Source organism: Coloeus monedula (genome assembly GCF_965178545.1).
Source record: "Coloeus monedula genome assembly, chromosome: 18".
In the NCBI taxonomy this organism is placed as follows: Eukaryota; Metazoa; Chordata; class Aves; order Passeriformes; family Corvidae; genus Coloeus; species Coloeus monedula.
Genome location: NC_138798.1, coordinates 15,865,193 through 15,886,581, shown reverse-complemented (window position 1 = coordinate 15,886,581; position 21,389 = coordinate 15,865,193). Strand labels below are relative to the sequence as shown.

At 52.0% G+C, this 21,389-nt stretch overlaps 1 protein-coding gene across 1 annotated transcript in view; it reads right to left on the bottom strand.

Moving 5' to 3' along the window:
* Positions 1 to 4,031: 4,031 nt before the first annotated feature.
* The window catches only part of TBX5 (T-box transcription factor 5), a gene marked incomplete at both ends in the record, with an annotated part of 37,788 nt that continues 20,430 nt past the window's right edge, over positions 4,032 to 21,389 (bottom strand). Inside the window, 2 exons of the mRNA XM_082293307.1 lie at positions 4,032 to 4,609; positions 13,018 to 13,244. Coding sequence (XP_082149433.1) covers positions 4,032 to 4,609; positions 13,018 to 13,244 — 805 coding nt within the window. The remainder of the gene's footprint in view (positions 4,610 to 13,017; positions 13,245 to 21,389) is intronic.

Here is a 21,389-nt window from a genome sequence, read left to right as displayed (position 1 = left end):
CCTGTGTGCCTTCTGCCTGGTGACGTTCCACGGCTCCTTGCCTCACCAAATTCCCTGCCCGTGGGGAGGAAGGGCCTCCAGTGCCTTCTCCACCCGGCTCACCAGCCCTGCTCCTCCTCCTCCGGAGCTCCCTTTGGAGCCCAGCTCCCTCCTCGCCCCGGGGTACGGCTCTGCTGGGCTCTCCTTCCATCATCCCAGGAGCAGCCCAGGCCCAGCCCACCCCCAACACCCTCAGCAGGGTTTATGGAAACCACCAGAGGATGTTTGGGATGGTCGTCCTCGAGTTTCAATGCTTCTCATTATAGAATCATGGAATGGGTTGGGTTGGGAAGGACCTTAAAACCCACCCAGTGCCACCCCTGCCATGGCAGGGACACCTCCCACTGTCCCAGGCTGCTCCAAGCCCCAATGTCCAGCCTGGCCTTGGGCACTGCCAGGGATCCAGGGGCAGCCCCAGCTGCTCTGGGCACCCTGTGCCAGGGCCTGCCCACCCTCCCAGGGAAGAATTGCCAGTTCAGCTCTGAATAGGCTGAATTTTGCAACTTCTTTTGTCCAATTCCTCTTCCACTGACAAATGTAATTTCCCTCCTACTTTTGCTGTTTATTGTTATCGTCAGCATTATTATTCTTGGCTAAGAAATAAATCCATAAGCAAAGAAATCAAACAAATCACATCAGGCTCCCTGGAACATAAAATCACAATCAGAGGAGAACCGTCTTCTTGACAGCTGCTGGTGTTGTTTTGGACCACCTGGGAAAAAGTAGAAGCTCAAGGTAGAATAGGCACATCCACATCCAGGCTGGGGGCCGCCTTTTCCTTTCACATCCTACCTGACGCCTCCCAGTCCTGCCCACTGCAATGGAATCGCCATATGGAAAAGCCAGATTGACAAACTCCTTCAAAAGAGGAGGAAAAGGCTGTGTGGGATCCTCCCCACCACCTTTCCTTCGCCTTCATCTCAGATTTTGCTTCTGCGACAAGAGGTGATTCTGCCACTGATGGCCTCCCTGCTCCCATGCCAGTATGGCTCCACCAGGCTGTATCCTCAGGGATCTTCCTGGTTTTCCAGCACCAAAACCCATCACAGAATCTCAGCAAAACCCCAAAGAGCCGAAAACCAAACCTGAGGAGCTCAGAGGAAATGAGTGGAGTTGGAAGCGTGAGCCTTTTCTCCCGAAGCTTAAGAAGTAATTTTCCATGGGAGTTTAGTTCTCCCTAATCCTCTCTGAGAAGGCTGGCAGGCATTTCTGGGGAGACCTCTTTACTTACGGGGTAGCCACTGCCCGTGTAATTACACGGGAATCGCCAGCTAGGGATTAGGTGATTACACGATCAGCGGTGGGATAAGGAAGCCGGGAAAGCACCGTGGGGATGACGGCTGAATGCAGCGTCATTGCTGCATCCCTCAACTCCACGTGCAGTTTCCTCACCAACCTCGGAGCTGTGCGTGTTCTGGAGGCGCCCTGTGTGATTGAACGCAATGTTTGGGTGATTCCCTGCCGGTGGCTCCATGCAGACAAAAAGCTTTGCAAGAACCGAGGTCCCAGCCGTGCCCCACATGCGGTGCCTGCGTCTCCTTCTACCCACAAACCTTGTGGATACCCAGAGCGAGCTCCAGCAGCACATTTTGGCTGTGTCACACCCAACAACTGTGAAATGTTCTGCAAGCTCGAGGCAGTAAAAGCAGAGACATCCGAAAGAAGGAAGTTTTATTGGAGCCAGAAGACCCCGTCCCACAGGTCCTTGGGACAGCAGGGTGGGAATATCACCGTGGAGTGACCCTGCTGCTCCTGCTGCCTTTCTGTGCCTTTGCAGGGCGGCCCTCGGTGTCCCTGCCATGTGGGACAGGCTGGGGACACCTCCTCAGCTCCTTCCCTGCTCTTCCTGAGGTGGTCCTGGCTCAGCAGCCCCACAGAGCCACCCTTCCTGCCGGGCACCCTTCCCAGCTGCCATCTCCTCATTCCCCTGGAGCCCATTTTCCCACCTGGCTGCCGCTTCCCAAAGCATCTCCCATCCTTTGCCAAGGCTGGGACACAACCCCACACCTCCCCTGGGCCAAACCCTTCCCACCAACCCCACTTCCATGGGAACAGGGGGGAATTCCACCTCACTGGGGCTTCCCAGTGCCACCCCAGCACCCACCAAGGTCACTTCTAAATCTTCCTTGATGGGAAGGTGACCCCAGGAGAGCACGGCCCTGGGAGACGCAGGCAGGTCTGGAGCAGCCAAGGCCACAGCCCCAAGCTCAGCCCAAGCTCAGCCCATCCCTTCCTTCCCCCCTGGGATGTTGCACCTCCTCTGCTATGGCAGAAAAGAGTGAAAATTAAATTAAAGGCATCAAGTAGGAAAAAAATCAAGTAAAACCACCCCAAACCCAAAAATGCATTAAAAAATAGGTGGGTGCTCCCTTGCCCTTGGGAGTGTGTGGTGTTTGTCAGCCATAAATTGGCACACGAAAACGGGAGGGTGTAGCTAGGTAGGGATTGTTTTGTCTCCTCAGCTCCATGGCTTTGGATGCCCGTCTCGATTCCCTCCCACATCAGCATTCCCACACATTCCCACCTCCATTCCCAGTGGCTGACACGCAGGTATATCTCTTTAGTTAATTAGAATTACTTTTAATTAAAAATATATGTAAATTATATAGAGTGTGCACAGCTTGGAGAGAAAAAAAAAAAAAAGAAGAAAAGAAAGCAAACTTCCATTTCAATAAAAATTTGAACTTCTTGGAATCAGCTGCTTTTGTGACATCCTCGGAGTTATTGGAACTCCCACGTATAAATAAATAGGACCAGGAAATTTTACACCTGAAACACTCTGCAGTAGACATTTTTCCTTGCACATATTTGCTTTTCCTTCTCTTTTTGCCTCCACCACTCCCAGCCTCTCAGGATCATTTTCTGCCCCTTTTAAGCACATTTATTTAATATCTCGCTTCACATACCCACACTGATATCCCTCTTTGTTTCCTTTCCTTTTGGAGAGGAAGCAAAGGAACACGGGAGAAAATGAAAGCCCTGGATCACAAACAAGCGTCATCATCGTCATTTTTGTGAGCAAACTTTTCCTCTCAGTGTCTGCACCCTCTCCCCCTCTCTCCCCATGGCAGCTGGCTCGGAGCCTGGCTGTCCACACGACACTAAAAATCCAGCAGGAGTCGAGCTGTGGATGTTTGCAAGCTTGGAAATAACCCCACGCTTCCGTCAGAGACAGCTGAGGGACCGGGAAAGACCAGGAGAGGGGAAAGGAAGAGGAGTGAGAGAATTACAAGTGGGAAAGGAAATGGGGGGATGGTTTATGGGATGGATCCTGGAGAGAATTTTGCAGGAATTTGTAAGGACACAGCTCCCTGTGGGAGCAATTTCACTCTTGGCACAATGCCTGGGCGAGGCAGGTACTGGGTTTCTTTATTTGGGGGTTCTCAGTACCTCTTTCTGTTGAAAAGGAACAAAGATAACACTAATAAAAAAAAAAGAGAAACACCACTCTAAAATCCACCCTTGGTAAAAAGGGCTGGTGTCTTTTTCTTTTTTTTTTTTTCTGAGAAAATGGAAAGAAAAAATATATATATTATTATTTATTATATAACATTGTCAACATCAACACCACAAAAAAAAAAAAAAAAGTAACATCCTAATTGTTCTCGTTCAAGCATTCTGACCGTGGTGAGGAAGGCAGCAGGACTTTGGTGTCCCTTGGAGAACAAAAAGAGCAGAAGGGCAGGGGGGGACGAGGGTGGTGGCAGCAACACAAACTGGGTGGGACCGAGGAGGGGAAGAAGTGTGCTGGGCTGTTGGCTTTTCTTTTGAAACAAAAGAAAACAAAAGGGGGGTGGGGGCAAGTCACACGGAGGCCGATGGCTTCCAGCCGCGGTTTCAGTCAGTGTCCGTCCCCCTCGAGTGCTAGCGGTGAACATTCCCCTCAAGGAGTCTTGCAGAATGCTTTGTTATCAACAGGGGGATCCTTTTCCTCTTCCCTCTCCCGTTTTCTCGGATTCTCCCGTGGCTCCGGCGCTTCCCTGCCCCCCTGGTTAGCTGTTCTCGCTCCACTCTGGCACCATCCCCACGCCGTGCACCGAGTGGTACTGGTGGGGCGACAGGGTTCGAGGCACGCCGTGGGAATACAGGAATTCCGCCGGCTGGAGGCTGCTGGGAGGGGACTGGATGCCCGTTTGAGGTCCACACTGCCTCACGATGGGCTGGTGAGAGCTTTGGTGCTGGAACATGCTGTGGGTGTCAGCGATTTGGGGCGACGTGTGGTTGGCCACGCTGCCCAGGCGGGGCATGAGCGGCCCCGAGGTGAAGTGGGCAGAGAAATGCTGGTAGGGTAACCTGTCCATGGGCTGCATGGCAGACACTGTGCAACTGCTGTACGAGGGCACGCTGGGCCATGTGTTACAACTGATGTCCTCCAGGCTGGGCACGGGCTCCGTGGGCGGCGCCGAGCTGGCGTACATGCAGGCCTGGCGCTGCGCCGACTCAGTCCTGTACGACGTGTTCAGTCCCTGCTGCTGCGGGTAGCTGGACCTGTAGAAAGGGTCCTCGTCTGCTGGAGAGGTTTCCATGTAGGGCTTCTTGTAGGGATGCTCGGTGGTGGAACATTCCTCATCTGTTGGGAGAGAAAAGTCCTGGTAGCCACCAAGGATAACGTGCCCGCAGCTGAGCTGTCCTGGTTTTACCGAGGACAGCCCGACACAGCCCTCAGTGTAAATCCCCACCAATTCCTCGGAACAGATCTCAACCTATCCTGTGGAAAACAAGCCTTGCACTTGGCCCTCTCTGCTGGAGTGGGGAAGGGATTAGCCAGGAGCTCTGGGAGGAAAATTGAGATGCTGGAGGGATCCTGAGGTTTATCTTGCCTGGTGATCCCCTCACACACTCCCCATCTCCTTCCCGCTGCCACTTTGACCCCAGGAATAACATCTGCCTGTGACCTCGGCACCTTCCAGGGTCCCCACTCCCAGCCAGGAGGCTCAGAGCTGGTGCTGGCAACTCAAATCCTTTACAACAAAACACTTCCACGAGAAAAAGAGACAAAAAAGGAGATCACAATAAAAATCCTCCCAGGAGAGCACCAGCGATGGCACGGTTGGGACAATCAGATTTGGAGTTTGACAGTCCCAGCCTTCAGCTGTGCCAAGGCAGCTGGGCACACAAATCCACACGGGGCTGTGGGCACATAAATCCACACAGGGCCGTGTGCTGGAGCCAAGGGGAACAAAGGAGAAAAGTAAATTTCACAGCTAGAAACAACAAGGCCCATCTTGCAGAGCCCTTTGTTTCCTGCAGCATCCCAGGCCAGCAGAGGGAAGAAGATAAACAATTTAGGTGAAATCTCCAGGGTGAAGCCAAATGACTAAATGAATGTGCACTTATTTATTCATTCACAGGGTCATCAAATGAAATCCAGCTCCACTGGAATGGATGGCAACATTCCCAGGGACGAGCACTTTGCTAAGAGATTTTAAGGACAGCGTGGCAAGGGAAGGGGAGCTTGTTCTGACACGGATTAACTTTGCTGCTGCTTCAAAAGCAAGATTTCTGGTGCAGGCAGGAAAACATCCCACTTGGTTAGAGCCCTCCTGGCTGCACCCTTTTAGCAGGGTCAGATTTGAAAGAAATTTGGAACAAATTACCCTTTACAATTTTTTGAGCTGTAATTTTTTTCACCCCCGAAATACAAAGGAGATAAAAAACCCCAGTTTCACAGAGAGGAGGATTGAGAGCAGCTGCCCCACAAGATGTTGCTGCCAGGCTGCTCGGAGGGGAATGCTCATGTCACACCTTCAGGAGGGGCAGGTGGGCAGCGCGGGCACCTTTTGTTTCTTCTGAACACACGCCTGCACATAACTCTTATTGCTCTGACCAGCCCCGAGGGCGCTCCTGGAAGCTGCACCCTCTCTGCATGCAAAATAACCCATTATTCCCACCCAGGGCTCTTCCAAGTCCAGCTGGACCAGCTGCTGCTGTTCATCTTGGTCCGACAGTCCCCCAGAGAGCAGGGACTGAGGGACAGCGTGGGGACATTCCCCCCAGTGGCCTTTGGCTTGGTAATACCATAAACTCAGCTGCAAAGGCACAGTCCCATTCCTTTCCTCCTGACAACGTCAAAGCCTGGCTCCTTCACCTCAGCAACGCAGACCCTGATAATCGAGTTCCTCCTCTGCCTTCCCTGTAAAAGCAGGATGGGATAAATGAGCAATTCCATCCCGTTTTTAAAACCAGCTGGGACAGTAAGCAGGGAGGTGCAGGAACGTGTCACCCTCCTTAGCCCTGCTCAGGTCCATGGTGTGCAGGAGCAGGGGAGAGGATGGAGCCCCCCGAAAGCCAAAAGCTGGAGACACAGGTCCAACCTTCCCCTGATCTCAGCTCCATGACAGGAGGGACATCTGGAAGAACAGCCTGAGCCGGAGCTTTTATGGACAGTGTAAAAAGTTTGGATTCCTAACCCACCGCTGAGTAATAAGAGCACTGGGGTGGAAAAACAATGTCTTGTAAAATGCAGCATTGTTCTGCTAATAAAGTTTTCAGCATTAAACCGCATCACTCTGCTGGCACCAGAAATCATTGGCTTGGGGTTTGACTGTTTATTTTATTTTGATTTTTTTAAATATACAACACAAACCAGTCAAACTCTGTTTTTCCGTTGTGTAAAACTGCCTGACTTACAACCTGAGCTTGCTGATTTTTCCATTTAGCCCAGACATTTCTCTGCCTGCCGCAGCCCAGCCGGGCAGAGCCGCAGCGTCACGGAACCACTTCCAGAATCCAGCACAGGTGAAGAGGGAAAAACAAAGCCTGCCAGGATTTCAGTGCAAACCCCATGGGTGCCCTCTGTCCTTCTGTAAGCTCTCAGGACCACTCTGCTGGCCCCTCTAGAACCAAGCTCACCGATGTTTTGCGTGGAAAGGGATTTTAAGGTGTGTAAGGACCTTGTTCCCATCTCCAAACAGGACCTAGGCACTAACAAAGGGTCACAGCCTGCCCTAACAGCTTCGGCCTGTCCTCCTGCCCCCCTTCCCGGTGATTTTCCCGTATATGGAGCCTCAAAGTGCTGGAGAGGGGAGAGAATGGTCCACGTGCATCCTGAGGTGGGATGGTGCAGACCAGAGAGCCTCAGCTGGTGCTGGCTGAGGGATTTACACCGGGCCAGGCCCTCTGGTCCTGTCCCACCGCTCCTCACGGAGGAGCCCAGAGCCAGCACAGAGCAGCTGAAGAGCTTCCCCAGGGGGTGTGGAGCAGGTCAAGGGGTGGAAAAGGGACATCGTCAGCAACAAAAGGAGCACAAGACAAACCAATCTCTCATGCAATGCCAAATGTTGCAGTTTCAACTCATCCCACGGGCTCTGGAGCCTGGACAGCGCAGCTCAAGGCCATAATCCTGTCCCTCAAGGTCCTCTTGCCTCCTCCTATCAACACAAGCAGGACACAGGAGACACTGAACTGCCTGCTCAGGGTTTGATTCCCTGATGCTCCTTGTCCTTTTCCAGGTGCTACTGAGCCCTCAGGGGAGTTTTGGCCATCCTGGGAGCTGTCCTGACCATCCCCCACTGTTGTGGCTATTCTTGGAAGCCAAGGGTGGTGATCAGCTCGGGGAGCAGCCCCTCGATCCTGCACAAGCCTCAGGAAGCGGGAGGTGCTGCCAAGCAGGGGAAGCTGCCAGTGCCGGGGAGAAGCTGCTCCGAAGCGAATCCAAGGAAAACGGAGCCTGAAGAATGGGGTGGAAACTGGCTCCCTCACAAGGAATTTGATGATCTATCGAATGAAGGAGCCTGAGCGAGAGCGCTTCCAAGATTTCCGGTATTTACTGCTTCCAGCTGGGCTGTAAATACCACACAAATGGCTTTTTAAATGGAATTTTCCCAATTCCGAGATTGGGGCCGTGTAGAATGAAATGCAAACATGGAAAGTCTGTGGACTTCAGGGTGCACTGGGCCCTCCTGTCCCCCTGGTGTAAATCAGGAGAGCTCCTTTTCACCCACGGCACTCAGCTCCCCAGGATGGAAAACAATGAAGAACGGGACACGACTGCTTTGGCTTTCAGAGCTCCCCCACACTTCCAGGGCATTACGGGAGGGAGGCTCATCCCAGCTTAGTGAGGGAGACACGATGGGTGATTGTCACTAACTCTGTTGTTTTATCCAGTCTGGATTCCAGCATGGATCTGGCACGAGCCTGAAGAGCCAATACCAGGGTGCAAGAGCGACAAAGGTTGTCCAAGAAGGAAAGAACAAGGAAAATTCAGTCAAAATGAACATCTCTAAAGGGCAAACAAGTCCTAAATCCTAGGGCACGGAACCTAAGGCCCGCCAGTCATTCCAGCTGTTGCGCTGTTTGTGATGCGGCCGTGTTGTACTGGAACACGACAGGGCTGTGGGGCAGGGACCATCCAACCCCCAAAAGCTGGAATCTTTTCCACAGGCAGCACGGTGCCAGCACTGCCTGCAGAGGCACCTCTGGCAGCAGAGCGGGATCACAGGATGGGGCAGGCTGAAGGGAGCACAGTGGGTTATCTGGCCCAAGCTCCCTGCTCCAGCAGGGCCATCCCAGAGCACCGGGCACAGGACTGTGTCCAGAAAATTCTGGAATATCTCCAGTGAGGAGACTCCACACCCTCCTGGGCAGCCTGACTGGTGCTTGGTGACAGGAAGGTTCTTCCTCATGGTCAGGTGGAAGCTCCCAGGCAGCAGTTCCTGCCCGTTGTCCTGTGGCTGGACACCACAGAGCCTGCTCCATCCGCTGCACCTCCCTGCAGGCACTGACACACACTGATGGGGTCCCCTCTCTGTCACGGCTGGCCCAGCTCCCTCAGCCTTTCCTCCTCAGGGATATGAAGCAGCTGAAACCAGAGTGCCACAGGAGTGTGGCTGCCCAGCAAATCCTGGGTGCATCCCAGCCCCCTGAACATCTCCTCCCCGCACAGGGAGTCCCTTCCTCACCCTCGGTGTCCCACAGCCACCCTGCTCTGGGCTCCACTGCATCTCTCCAGCTGCAGAGCAGCTCGAGCCTTGGCCAACTCATGGCATCACCAACCGTCAGCAGGATGAGCAGCGTGTCCTCCAAGGAGACACCCCACGCCTGAATTTTGTCCTGCAGACTCTTTGAGTGAAAAACAAAGCTGGGTGGGATGTGGGAGAAGTCAGTTCAACAAAGAGGTGCCTGCTCTTGAGGAGGAGGTGGAAAGGCATCCCTGTAGCTGCACTGAGCTCATCAGAGCAGGAAGGAGATGGAAGATAAATCCTTCCCCAGGGTTATGTCCAAGTTAGGGGCCTGAAGGACACGGTCCTCGCTGGTTGGAGCCAGTGGATTCTGCCACGTCCCTCTTCTCCCTCAGAGTGCCAACTTGACAACTTTTATGACCTCCCCAGGGAGAGGCTGTTCCAGTTGCCTCCTGTTCAGCATCACAAGCATCCCAGAAATCTGCCAAGTGGTTGGGATTGTGTAAGGCTGGGAGGGAGCAGAGGTTTAGAGGGATGGCTGTGTAGTCCACAGGATGTCTGAGAGACAGGATAATACAAGGGAAAACAAGCCCCAGTATCCTAACTGGGATGTGGGGCTAAATGAAAGACACAAGGCAAGCTGCCTGCTGCTGAGGCCTTCTGGGCTTCTCCAAGCACAACAATGGGACAGGGAGAGGTGGAGGACAACCAGAAAAAAGACAAAGCTCCAGCTGCTCTTTGTGTCAGCCTAAAAGTCCACATCAAGAACTGCAGCCACTCCTCGGTGAGATACAGGGTGGGAGGGTCCTCTCAGGACCAGTGACTGCCACATGCCATCAGCAATCCCAGTGTGGGGCTGGGATACAAGGCAGGACAATCCCTGCCATTCCCCATGCCTGGAGCAGCACACTGGGGTCATTCCCAATGCTGTGACCCTGTCCTCCCACCTGCACACTGGGAACTACCAGATTGGGAGCTCTGGGATGTGTCCTTCCTTCCCTCCTCAGCCAGGAGAGCATCACCTCCCTGAAGCCTTCAGAGATAACAACCCCTGGCAGCCCTGCTGCTCTCCCCTAATGTGATTCCATATCAGATCTCCACACTGAATCCATCTTGCCTTGACAGCTAAGAACAACACTGCCAACCACAGAGAATAATCCTTGTCTTAGGTCACCAGGGAAGCAGAAGTTGAACAAGGTTCCTTTGAGTTGGGTGAACACAGAGCTGCTCCTAGCTGAGCCTAACCCAAGGCTTGGCCCTGATTGAAAAGGATGCAGAGAAACGTCAGGAGATGTCAAAGCTCCTGAAGGAGACTGGCTTGGAAAACAGTGGTGGAATTCATCCCAGAAGATGCAGACAGCAGCTGGTCTGAAACCCAGCTGAAGTGCCCTCTGCCCCCGAGGGCACTTATCCATAACCACAGCCCTGGGAAAGGAAATAATCTGCTTGAGATAAATCGTGAACTGCCTGAGGAGGAGTCAATGCTTGGGGAGTGGATAATCCAACACAATCAAGGAGATTTCCAGTGCAGAAAATGGACAGGGGCAATAGGAGCAAACACACTCCTGCTTTAGGGTTTTCTGAGGTGGTGAGGCTTGGTAACTGTTCAGCAGAAATGTAGGAAAGCAGGAGAACTGTGAGGGAAAATGCAGAAATGAGAGCCTGGAACAGCAAAAAAAGAGGAATACTATACAGAGGATTCTTTTCCTGTGTCCAACAAAGATCCTTGCTGGTGCTGGAAGGAGGTTCCGTGCTCAGTGACATGAAACCTTGGATCACGCTCTGATTTATCCCAACCAAATTGCTCGTCTCTAGCGAATTGATTTTTTTTCCTTTTAATTAATTTCACTTTGCAAAGGGCTGCTCGGCAGCTCGGGCTGGCTCTCTGGATCCCATTAACTTTGTGCTTCTTTCCTGTAAGCCCTGCTGGCTGTTTTCGATTTACCCAAGGCACGGGGAGGGGAGAGCAAAAGGCGCAGGGAGGGAAGCAGAGGCTCGGGGACACCCAACCCGCGGAAGAAGCCGGTGCTATCGGGCAGGACACTGCTCCTCTTTGATTAAAGCATTTGGCGGCTTTGATAAAAGGCCCTTAACTGCTTGTGCCACTGCAGCCATGGCTGAGATAACGAGGGGCCATCGGCCCTGCAGACAAGGCTCCCTCGGCCGTCCCTGCGCTGTCGCGAGGGCCGCGCAGGCCAAAGGGGCCGGGGAGCTTTAGTCCAGGGCAGATAGTCGTGCCTTTTGTGACAATAAGAGGAAGTGAGATAATTGGGGGATTGAGGGAAACCACCCATGGAGACACCACTTAGCGGGAATCCCAAAACTGGAAGGAAAGCTCTGCTGATTCCTTATCGCGGTACAATGCGGAGGCGAATGATGAATTGCCCCGCGGGGCAGGGACACGCAGCAGTCAGGGATCGTCCCAAGGGCTGGCTGCCATTTGGACCAGCTTGGTTCGGTTAGTTTCGGCAAAAGGGGGAAGAGGAGAGGGGAAAGCTCAGCTGCCAGGACAGAGGAGCTGAGGAAGGACTCCCAGGAGCTGCAGCTCCCAGCACCGAGCAGGGATCACAGGCCGGGACCTTCCGTCACCAGTAATGGGACTTTGCGGCACGCCAGCACCTCACACCCACAGCCCCACAGCAGCCCAGGGGTAAAAGAGGCCACACGCCCCACCCCTGACCTGGGGGACACTTTGGGATGCCACAATCTCCTTATTCCCTGCCATACAGCCAGCTCGAGGCCAGCATCCCCATTTCCAGTCCCAGCTCTGGCACATTCTATGTGAGCACAGTCACCTGGTCAGCTGCAGGGGACAGAAGATGCCACCTGTTTTCCACTGATCACCTCAGTCTCAGGAAAATATTGGGATTCCTCAGCTTTTTTCACTTTGCATACCTGTACACGATGCACGTGCTCCTACAACGTTCAGGGATTCGCCAAGGAGTGGGAGAGAATTCCAGTGCCCTCCCACCTCCTCTGCCAGCACTTCCCAGTGTTCCCCACCTTCGACTGTCTGCACATCCCAGTGCTCCAGGGGTTATGTTGCTAAAAATAATGACGTGTCTGACTGACAGGGCCGTGCAGGGAAGCGGGAAGGGATCTGCTGTGGGGACAAATTCCTGGTGCACTCAACGCCACCGTATTTGCTGCCTTCTGGTAGCTTTTCCACGGAGTAAATCCTGACAAAGGGAACGGGGTCGGCACAAACCAGCTCCTGCCCATCCCTTGTTGCATCCAGCCCTGGAAATCCCCTATTTTTTTCCAAGTAGAACTGACCTAAAGCTTTTGCTATCTCAGTCCTACAAGTGGTGCTGCATCTAAGCGTTCCCACTGCTTTGGGAGAGGAAGGCAGAGAGCAGGAACCACTTGCTCCTGCCCAGAACAATTATCCCATCACTATCAGGGGCTCTTCACGCCAGGACGAGCTGAGCAGTCAGTGGAAAGCCCTCCCAGTTTGATCCCTGCAGCTCTGTCAGAGCAGGTCAGTCGCAGCAGAAGGGAAGGAAAGTGGATATCCTGGTTTCCAATCCCAGGCCCCCTTCATCAGCCCGAGCATTTCTGCAGACAGAAAACTGCCTCCCAGCTGTGAGACAGCCCTGAGCCAAAAACTGGGCAAAATGCAAACTGTCAGGGTATCTCCAGCTGGAGATTAACCCTGTCTGAAGGTGCAGATAAGTCATCTTTATCTCCAGCACCAGCTATCTTTCCAAATGTGGATTCACCCTGGGTGAAAGGCACTGCCCGCTCCCAAGCAGCTCATTCCCAGCCTGCCAGAAATGGGATTGTAGGTGAGAGGAGTCTTGCTCAGCCTGGGGGAGCTGCCCACAAGCCTCATCCCTCTCTCGTCCTCCAGCAGCACTTTTTGAGTGCTGTTTTTGCCAAAAAAATCAACTATTGGAGGCGGGAGATGAAGGAAAGTATTTTCTCACTAAATACCTAAAATATTCCCTTTCTTTCATGTTGATGTTTTTCCATCCACAAAGACAGTTATCCCTGGGGCTGTCCGAGGGGAAACATCGGGAAACAAGGCTGACAGTCACGTTAGGAGGGGGCAAACAGGGAGCAGCCAAGCTCTGACCTTTTCTCTTGGTGCAGTGGTAGATCTGGCCGTGCTCCTGGGAGATGGGGTAGGGGTTGGCAGGCGGCAGCAGGTCCTGGGAGGTGCTGGACACCCCGTTCTCACACTGGTACTGGGAGCCCAGGTTGGAGGAGGCAGAAAGGACCCTGGTCTCGCCGCTGAAGGGGCTGTGATTCGAGGACACTTTTTGTCTCACTGTGCTCCTGGGAACAACCGGGTACTCTTTACTACAAGCAAAGAAACAACAAAAAACAAAATGAAAAACAAGTCAGCAAAGCAATCAATTAATAAATAGATCAGAGGATTCACAAGTGAGGGCAGCACATTAGTGTCACGGAGTTTGTTTAGGCTTGCAGGGAAATGCAGACATCCCTCCCAGGAGGCTGCAGCCCCGTCACACTTCATCCATGCACTCGTTACTCCCTTTCCTTTAGTCCCCTTAAAGTCATGCCTTTTCCACCACTGCTGTTTTATACCCACACATGAAATAGATAAATGCAGTTTTAGCAAAATAAAGAAGATTTATATTTCCACATTGTAGCAGTTATAAGCTATATACTATTTATAATGGATCTGCAATATGCACACACATGTAAATAAAAACCTCATTTCTGCCAAGCTCACTTGGAAGTGAATTAAATATTTAGGTCTACTTTTTTTCCCTTATGGTGGTTGTTCCCATTCCTTTTCCCTGGAGTCTGTCAGCCTGGTTGTCCTGGATGGGGGATCCCTGCACTACAGAGCAAGCCCAGAAAAGAGAAACAAATAAATCACCGAGATTTGATACACACCAGAGCCTCAGCAGAGCCAGGATGGGAGGCAAGGCCTGGACTGTTCCCTTGCTCCCAGATCTGGTTGGAAGTTGGGATGCTTTCCCAACACAGGCTGGAAATCCTCTCTCCTCAAAGACCCTACAATGTTTTTTGGAGGTGTTTCTCCAAACACATCGGCAATGTGGCAACCCTGAAGATGATTCCTGCTCTGCAGGGAGAACTGAAGCTGAATAGGGGAGCTCAGACACTTCAGGTGAGGCACAAGTCTCCTCCTGAGCCCAAAGACTTGCTAAAATGCACAAAGATCAGGTAGTACAGCACCCCAAAGTGTCACCCGGCTCAGAGCAGCCACAAAGTGCTGATTCCAGCACAGGTTTTCTCCTCTGAGGCTGCAACCATTGGACCAAGCTGGCTTTGAGGTGCCCCCCTCAAGTGTCCAAAATCATCGTGCTGGAGCAAGGACAGCCCCTTAAATCCCATCCACAGGCTCACCTGGCCACTTCCATGCAGAGGAGGAGCCTGAAGCGCCAGTTACACCCCTCAGACAGGACCCATTGCCGTAGAACTCAGAACTTATTTACGAAATTTAACAATAACAATTACATAAACCTGCCCCAGCAGGGAGCTTTCATCCAAACCACTGCAGTGGTGGCTGCCAGAAACACCAGCAACCGAGCTGGAATGGATGGGAAATTCACCCAGGAGCTCAAACCCAAAGAAATGTGGCTCTGGCTGGGCCCTGAAAGTTTTCCAAACCCCGGGCACTGGGGGCTTGCCAAGGAGAGCCTGTTCCAAAGGTGGGGTTTCAGCCCCTGAAGCAGCATTTTCTCAGAACTAAAATCCAGGCTGTGCACGAGGAACAAGAGAGAGATGGACCAGAGGAAGCAGAGGTTTATCCCCTGCATGTTGAAGGCAGCAGCGGCTGTCAGGACGCGTGGTGGGATTCAGAGCACCTGCCTGACATCCAGCGCTTCATCCCATCGGGGTCTCTTGCTGGAGGGCAGCTTGGGTGCCTTCTGGGGAAGGTCAGGAGCTGGGGCCATCAAACCTCAGGGATGACCCTCAGATTTCCTGGGTTCTAAGGGAACCCAGCCCTCCCAGGCCATGGTTTTGAGCTGCCTGCTCCACCTTCCCCCCCTGGTCCTCGAGGAAATGGTACCAACACCACAGCCCTAAGCTGCACCCCCACCTTGCTTCCCTTCCAGGGAGACATCCGCAAGGAGGCCACGCCTGGATGTGCCCTCAGCTCTCCTTCCTGGGGAGAGGCTGCCTGCATGGGCTGGGTTCATCTCTCTCAGCCCCACACAACCAACATCCAATTCCCAAAAAACCACAGAGCCTCAGTTTGTTTCCAGTGGGTACCCAGAGCTGGGGTGGAGGAGAAGGGGGGACGTGCCATGGCATGGTGCCAGGCCGTGTGACACTTCAGGACAGTTGTTACTGGTAGATTTGGCCATGGTGGAGAAACCTTGCGATTCTATGACCATTTTCAGGGGATGTCTCTGGAGCATGGGATGAGATCTCTGTGGGGGTTTCTGACCATAAATTCTCAGAGGGACCCCATAAAGGTCAGACCCTCGCTGTGCCAAGCCCCACACAAACGCTGAGGAGCCATCCCCACCCCAGGTACTTCTCACCCAAACCAGCATTTTCTCTCTTTCAGTGGAGAGCTGAGAGCAGGAAAAAATTAACAACCCAATTAGGGATTTTTTTCCTTGATTAAAGAATATTGTCAATGGTGAAGGTCAAAAGAGACCTCCAAGGTTTTTGACTAACACATTGTCAAGTGAACCAGAGCACTGAGTGCCATGTCCAGTCATTCCTTGGACAGCTCCAGGGTGGGGATTCCACCACCTCCATGGGCAGCCCCTTCCAATGGCTGGCCACCCTTTCAGTGAAGGAGCTCCTGCTGATGTCCGAGGTGAAGCTCAGCTCCTTTCTCACCATGAAGGAGCTCTTTGTCTGTATTTTACCCCAAGTGCCGGAGCACGGGGGGTGTCGGATGCCCAGTTCCTTCCAGGCTGCATTTCCCAGGGAATAGGACAATCTCCCTGGAGGTAAGAGAGGGCTGTGGTGCTCTGTGGGACACAGCAGGAGCTGGGGGTTCTGCAGGAGAGGGAACACGTTGGAGTCACCAGGTTTGCAAACAGCAGTTCCCAGGAGCTATCGCAGTCACAGCTCTCCAGACTGAAGTGTTTCCATTTCAGTCAAAACACGTTGGGTGCTGTTTTTTCCAAAAAATCAGCTATTGGAGGAGGGAGACAAAGGAAAGTATTTTCTCACTAAATATCTCAAATATTCCCTTTCTTTCACTTTGACGTTTTTCAACTCACAAAGGCCGTTACCTCCATAATTCGACATATTCCTCCTTAGAGGAGCTGAGCTGAAATCAATCTTTGGGTATCTTCTAAAGCAACAATCACCTCAAATTATTTATATTTTTTCCTCAGCCCACTCAATATGTAGAGCGCACAACTATCATTTTTAAAGCCTGAAGGACAAACTAAAAGGGGTCAAATTCTTTTTTTTTCTCCTTAAAATCACTATTCCCAAGAGAGTGGTTGTAATCCTGAGCTACAGTTTAATAGAATGAAAGGTTTCTGTCATGTCCAGAAATTTTGCTGTCCAAAAAAAAAACCTGTAGCAAAGTAAAAAGGGGGGGAAAAAAGCATTAAAGCTTGACTTAAGCAATGTAGGAAATTGTCCACACAGCAAGGAGGAGGTCATTGCTCCTGGGCCACAACATGAGTTAGTTTTACATGGGGGTGTTAATAGGCTTTCTTTTTTTGCATTGAAATTTGCAAAATTAGAAGAAGTTTTTAAAAAAAAGTTGATTGGGAAAAGAGTTTACAAGGAGAAACCTGTCACTGGTCTATTTAAAATCTGTTGGAGGCTAATAATGAATATTTAGTTGCTGTATTAAAATAGCAGAAGGGGACAGGGAGGAGTCACACATGGGGCTCTGCAATATTTTGATTTTTTTTTTGTTTTGTTAAACAAAAAGATTTGGTTTAAAGTTTTGTTGAAACTTTGGGAGAGAAATCAGGGATGAGGCCCAAGACCATGGGTGCTGAAGTCGGGACTCTGTTCTTATCTCCCACCTGGCCAGGGGGTTTCCCAAACCCACAGGGTCAGACACCAGCTCTGCAGAACCTTCCCAATAGCACCCCCATTCCACTTAAAATTCATCATAAAACCCCAGTCCTACAGATGGGCCCTGACAAGTGAATCCCTCCTGCAGTTCCAAATCCCAAATCCCACCTCTGCCAGGTGGAATTAGGAGCTCAGTCTCATTTTCTCTCCTGACAACTTCCCCTTTCCCTGGCCAAGCGACGCTCTCACCACGACAGACTCCAGAGTTTTGTGAGGTCACTTTTGCCACAAACTCGTGGCCAGCAAAGAGCCCAAAGGAGCAAATTCAAGATGATTTTGCAATCTCAGAACCGGAAACCTTGTTGCCCACTGCGGACTAATAATAGCTGAAAAAATGATGAATACAGACCTTCCCAGAGCAACACCCAGTTCACTTTCTTGCTTATTACTACACTCTGATCATTTTCCGTGTATTTTCATGTGCAGACCTGAAGTTTCCTGATGTACCAGCCAAGGCAGAGCAAATGCAGCTGCCAGACAAAAGCCTGATTAAAAACCTCTGCAAAAATCTACAGAGCATCCAACCCCTACCGGCCCTAAACAAGTTATTTTAGAAGATGTTCTTGATATTTCTGCAACAAAACCCTGCATACCTCAAGGCTTTCCAGGGCTGCTCTAGCTCACCATAACAAGGCTTCAAAAGGCTTATTAAATATCAGATTCCAAGGATCTGTTGGAGGTCAAGGTGAAGCATGGGATGGAAAAGGATTTCCTTCCCGTGGGCACCCTTGGAAACCCCTGAGCTGCCTAAATCCTGTTCACAATATCAAATCTTAGTCTAAAACCTGACCCAAGGTTGAACACAGGGATTTCCCCTCCACTCTTTCCAAATTTCCAGGAAGTTTTAACTCCTCTTCCTCGGGCAGTCACAACAAAAGCACAAATGTTTGTCACCCTGTCCGTGCTGTCCCCTCTATCCAGCACAGAATCAACCCCCAAGTCCAGATGTGCAAACACAACTCAATGGCTTTGGGGTTTATATTTCCCACACCACCAATTGTTGTCCTTCCTGCTGAGGCTCAGGAGGAGGGAAGAAGTGGAAGTCAGCCATAACAGGCACAGCAAAAGGAAGAAGGGGGGGGAAAAAAGTGCCTGGAATAAACAGCCCATCTCCCAGGAAAAAAAAAAAAACCAAACCAAAACCAATTGTCAGCGTGCATTCATTTCAGCTGATTTCCAGCACACCGAAATAAAATCGAGCCACTCTCCAGAGGCTGTCTGGAAGTGGATAAACTACAGCAGGAAAGGACGTGGTAGGAGAGGAATTGCTGAGTGCTTCCTGCAGTCTCAGCCTCTGATGAAACGTGGCCCCTGTCTGCGTGGGGAGCGCGGAGCAGCCCCGCAGAGAAGGATACCCCAGTAACACAAGTCCAAGTGGCCACCGAGGAATGCGGGGCTCTGCTCTCTGCCCCACCCTCCTCCAACGCAGCAAATGCCCTGAGCTTCCTGCCAGGGCCCGAGGGGTCCCACAGCCCCGCACGGGAATCTCGGGCAGTTTAACAAGGCCAGGTGCTGGTGCTGCACCGGGGTTGGGGCAATCTTGGGATCAACCCAGGCTGGGGGTGAACAGATGGAGCAGCCCTGGGGAGAAGGGCTTGGGGCTGCTGTGGGGGAGAGCTGGACATGCCCCAGCACCCAAAAAACCGCCCACGTCCTGGGCTGCATCCCCAGCACCGTGGGCTGCAGGAAGGGGGGGATTCTGCCCCTGTGCCCCTCAGCTGAGAGCCCACCTGCAGAGCTGCCCCAGCCCTGAGCCCAGCACAGGAAGGACCTGGAGCTGCTGGGGTGAGGCCAGAGGAGGCACCAGGATGGTCAGAGGGATGGAGCAGCTCTGCTGGGAGGAAAGGCTGCGAGAGCTGGGATTGGAATTTCTCTCTGGAAAAGAGGAGGTTTCAGGGTGACTCACAAGAAAGTTGGAGGAAGAATGTTTACAAGGGCCTGGAGTGACGGGTGAAGGGGAAGTGGCTTCACACAGACAGAGAATAGGTTTAGATTGGATATTAGAAAAAAATCCATCCCTGGGAGGGTGGGCAGGCCCTGGCACAGGGTGCCCAGAGAAGCTGTGGCTGCCCCTGGATCCCTGGCAGTGCCCAAGGCCAGGTTGGATGGGGCTGGGAGCAGCCTGGGACAGTGGGAGGTGTCCCTGCCCATGGCTGGGGTGGGATGGGATGAGCTTTAAGGTGCCTTCAGCACAACCCATTCCACGATGATCCTGTGGTCTGTTATCAACTCCTCTGAGCAGCGCAGCCCAAAATCACTGCAACAAACCCAAGAACCAGCAAGGAAAAGAGCCAGGCAGAGATCAAGAGCTCTCATCAGCAGGCAAATAAAAAGGTAAAGTTCTCCAGAAAAATACGCTGGAGTAAGAGGAACGCAAGAGGAGCTGGAGGATGGATGTGGGCTGGAGGCAGCACCTGCATCCCTTCGTGCTGGGCTGAGCTTCTGCTGATCAAATCCTGCTGGGCAGATCCCCCAAAGGAGGGGCAGTGACAGAAACTGCAGCTACCCTGTGTTTCCTGAGTGGCTTTCTCACTTCAAAATAGGTGTGAACAAGTGAGGTCTCCACAGCTTCCTTTTGGATTTCATCTGAATTCCATCAAGTTCTACTGAACACCTCTCAAACCTGCAGGTTCCACTGGGGCTTTGAGCAGGAAGATTTCCTGGGGGTGTGTGCTGCAGGACAGCATCCGCTCCCCAGCGGATGTAACAGCTCCAAGCCTCACACTGAAAATGCTTCAGACAGAGGGAGACTCTTGGGAGGTCTCAGTGACAGAACCTGGGAAATGGAAGTGGATTAAAGATGCAATGAGAAGACACGAGAAGGACGAGGCCGTTTGCAGCAGACCGAGACCGACGCGCACAGGTCAGCCTGGTGCCTGAGTGCAGCGTTTGAACTGAATTCCCTGGCATTCCCAGGCTGGAATGCTGGGGAACACAATCCCTTCGGAGCCCAGAGGCTCACCCATTTCTCATTTGGCACCCCAAAACGCGCTGTCACCTCTGTCACGCCAGCTCTGACTCATGGCACTGATTTTGTGTCCTCTGTGCTGGCCCTGTTTCTGTTCCCAATGACACATGGGAATCTTTGGAATAATTCCTTTGGAGCCAAGAAGATTGCTGTGGATTAGTGCCAAAGGCAGAAAACTGTGGCTCGTGATCTTTGACAGAGAAAACGCAGCCCCAGCGTCAGACTCTGCTGTCACTCCTCCCTGTCACGTGGATCGTTCTGGACTTTTTTATCACTTTTCAAGTGGCTCAGAGAGCCCATCGAGGGAGCCAAGAGCATCATTCCATGGCATCAGCATCCCCCTCAAAAGCCTTCCCAATAAGAAGCTTCAAGGGCTAAACTGCATTAATTTGAGCACAAAATAACCAGGGCCTGACACTCCAGAAGCACCTCAGTCCCCATAAGAACCACCACAGACAATGGGAGCTGCAGATGGGCAGCAAGAATTGGTTTCAGGGTTGACCAGAACTGCTCCCTCCGTGCTCCAGACCCACAAACTCTTCTCCCCCGCTGTTCTCTGGCAGTCGCAGATGACAGAAATTGATGTAATGGAAGCTGTGAGTTGCATGCAAGCCCCAATCACCCCATGATTTATCAGCACAGCTCTATTTGGACTCTCACGGGTGGAGAATTTGGAGGGCAGAGCCCTACACTGCAGATCTTGTCTCTGCATGAGCGTCACCCTCTGTGGGTTCGCACCACGTGTTTTGCTCCTGCACTCCACACCAAATTCCCCTCAGCACAGGCAGAAGCCCCAAGTGAAGACAAAAGATTTTTACAGCACAGAAGGGCAAGAGATCCAAAAGGAACACCTCACCCAAAATTCCCAGCACTACAAACACCTCAGATTTACCTGATTTCTCCTTTTCCACTGCAGCGTGACCACAGGGCCATGCAGTAAAGCTCGTATCCCTCTATGCCTCTTCCTTTCTTTTCCATGTTTTTGGGGTTTTTTCCCCTAATCAAGAAAATCCCAAACTCAATCTCATGCTCAGGAACTTGAAAACTTTGACAAAGCTCTTCTTGCCAGAGGGCCCATCCTACCAAAGAAGCTGCTGAAGGCACTTTGTGCTTCAGGAGAGAAAGGCAGCGGGAGGAAAGGTGAAAATGAACATTCACTGGAACCTGGATCTCTCTGGAGCTCGTGGCTTCTCTTTTCCAGTGGAATCATCTGCTGCTGAAAGGCTGAACACCACTCCTGAGTGAATTTCTACCTGGACAACCTTATTATGTTTTTTTTCTGGGAAATAAGAGGGAAAAAACCAATATGGGAGGCCTGGGAAAGGAGAAAGCCGTGGAGAGGGAGGGACTTGAAGCCGTGGTGAGTGTCAGGTCAGCAGTTTCGGGTACAAAAGGCTCTGCACGGTTATGAAAATGGGGGCTTTTTCCAGCTACTTTTCCATCGTGAGCCAACAGCACTAAAAATCCATCCCACCATG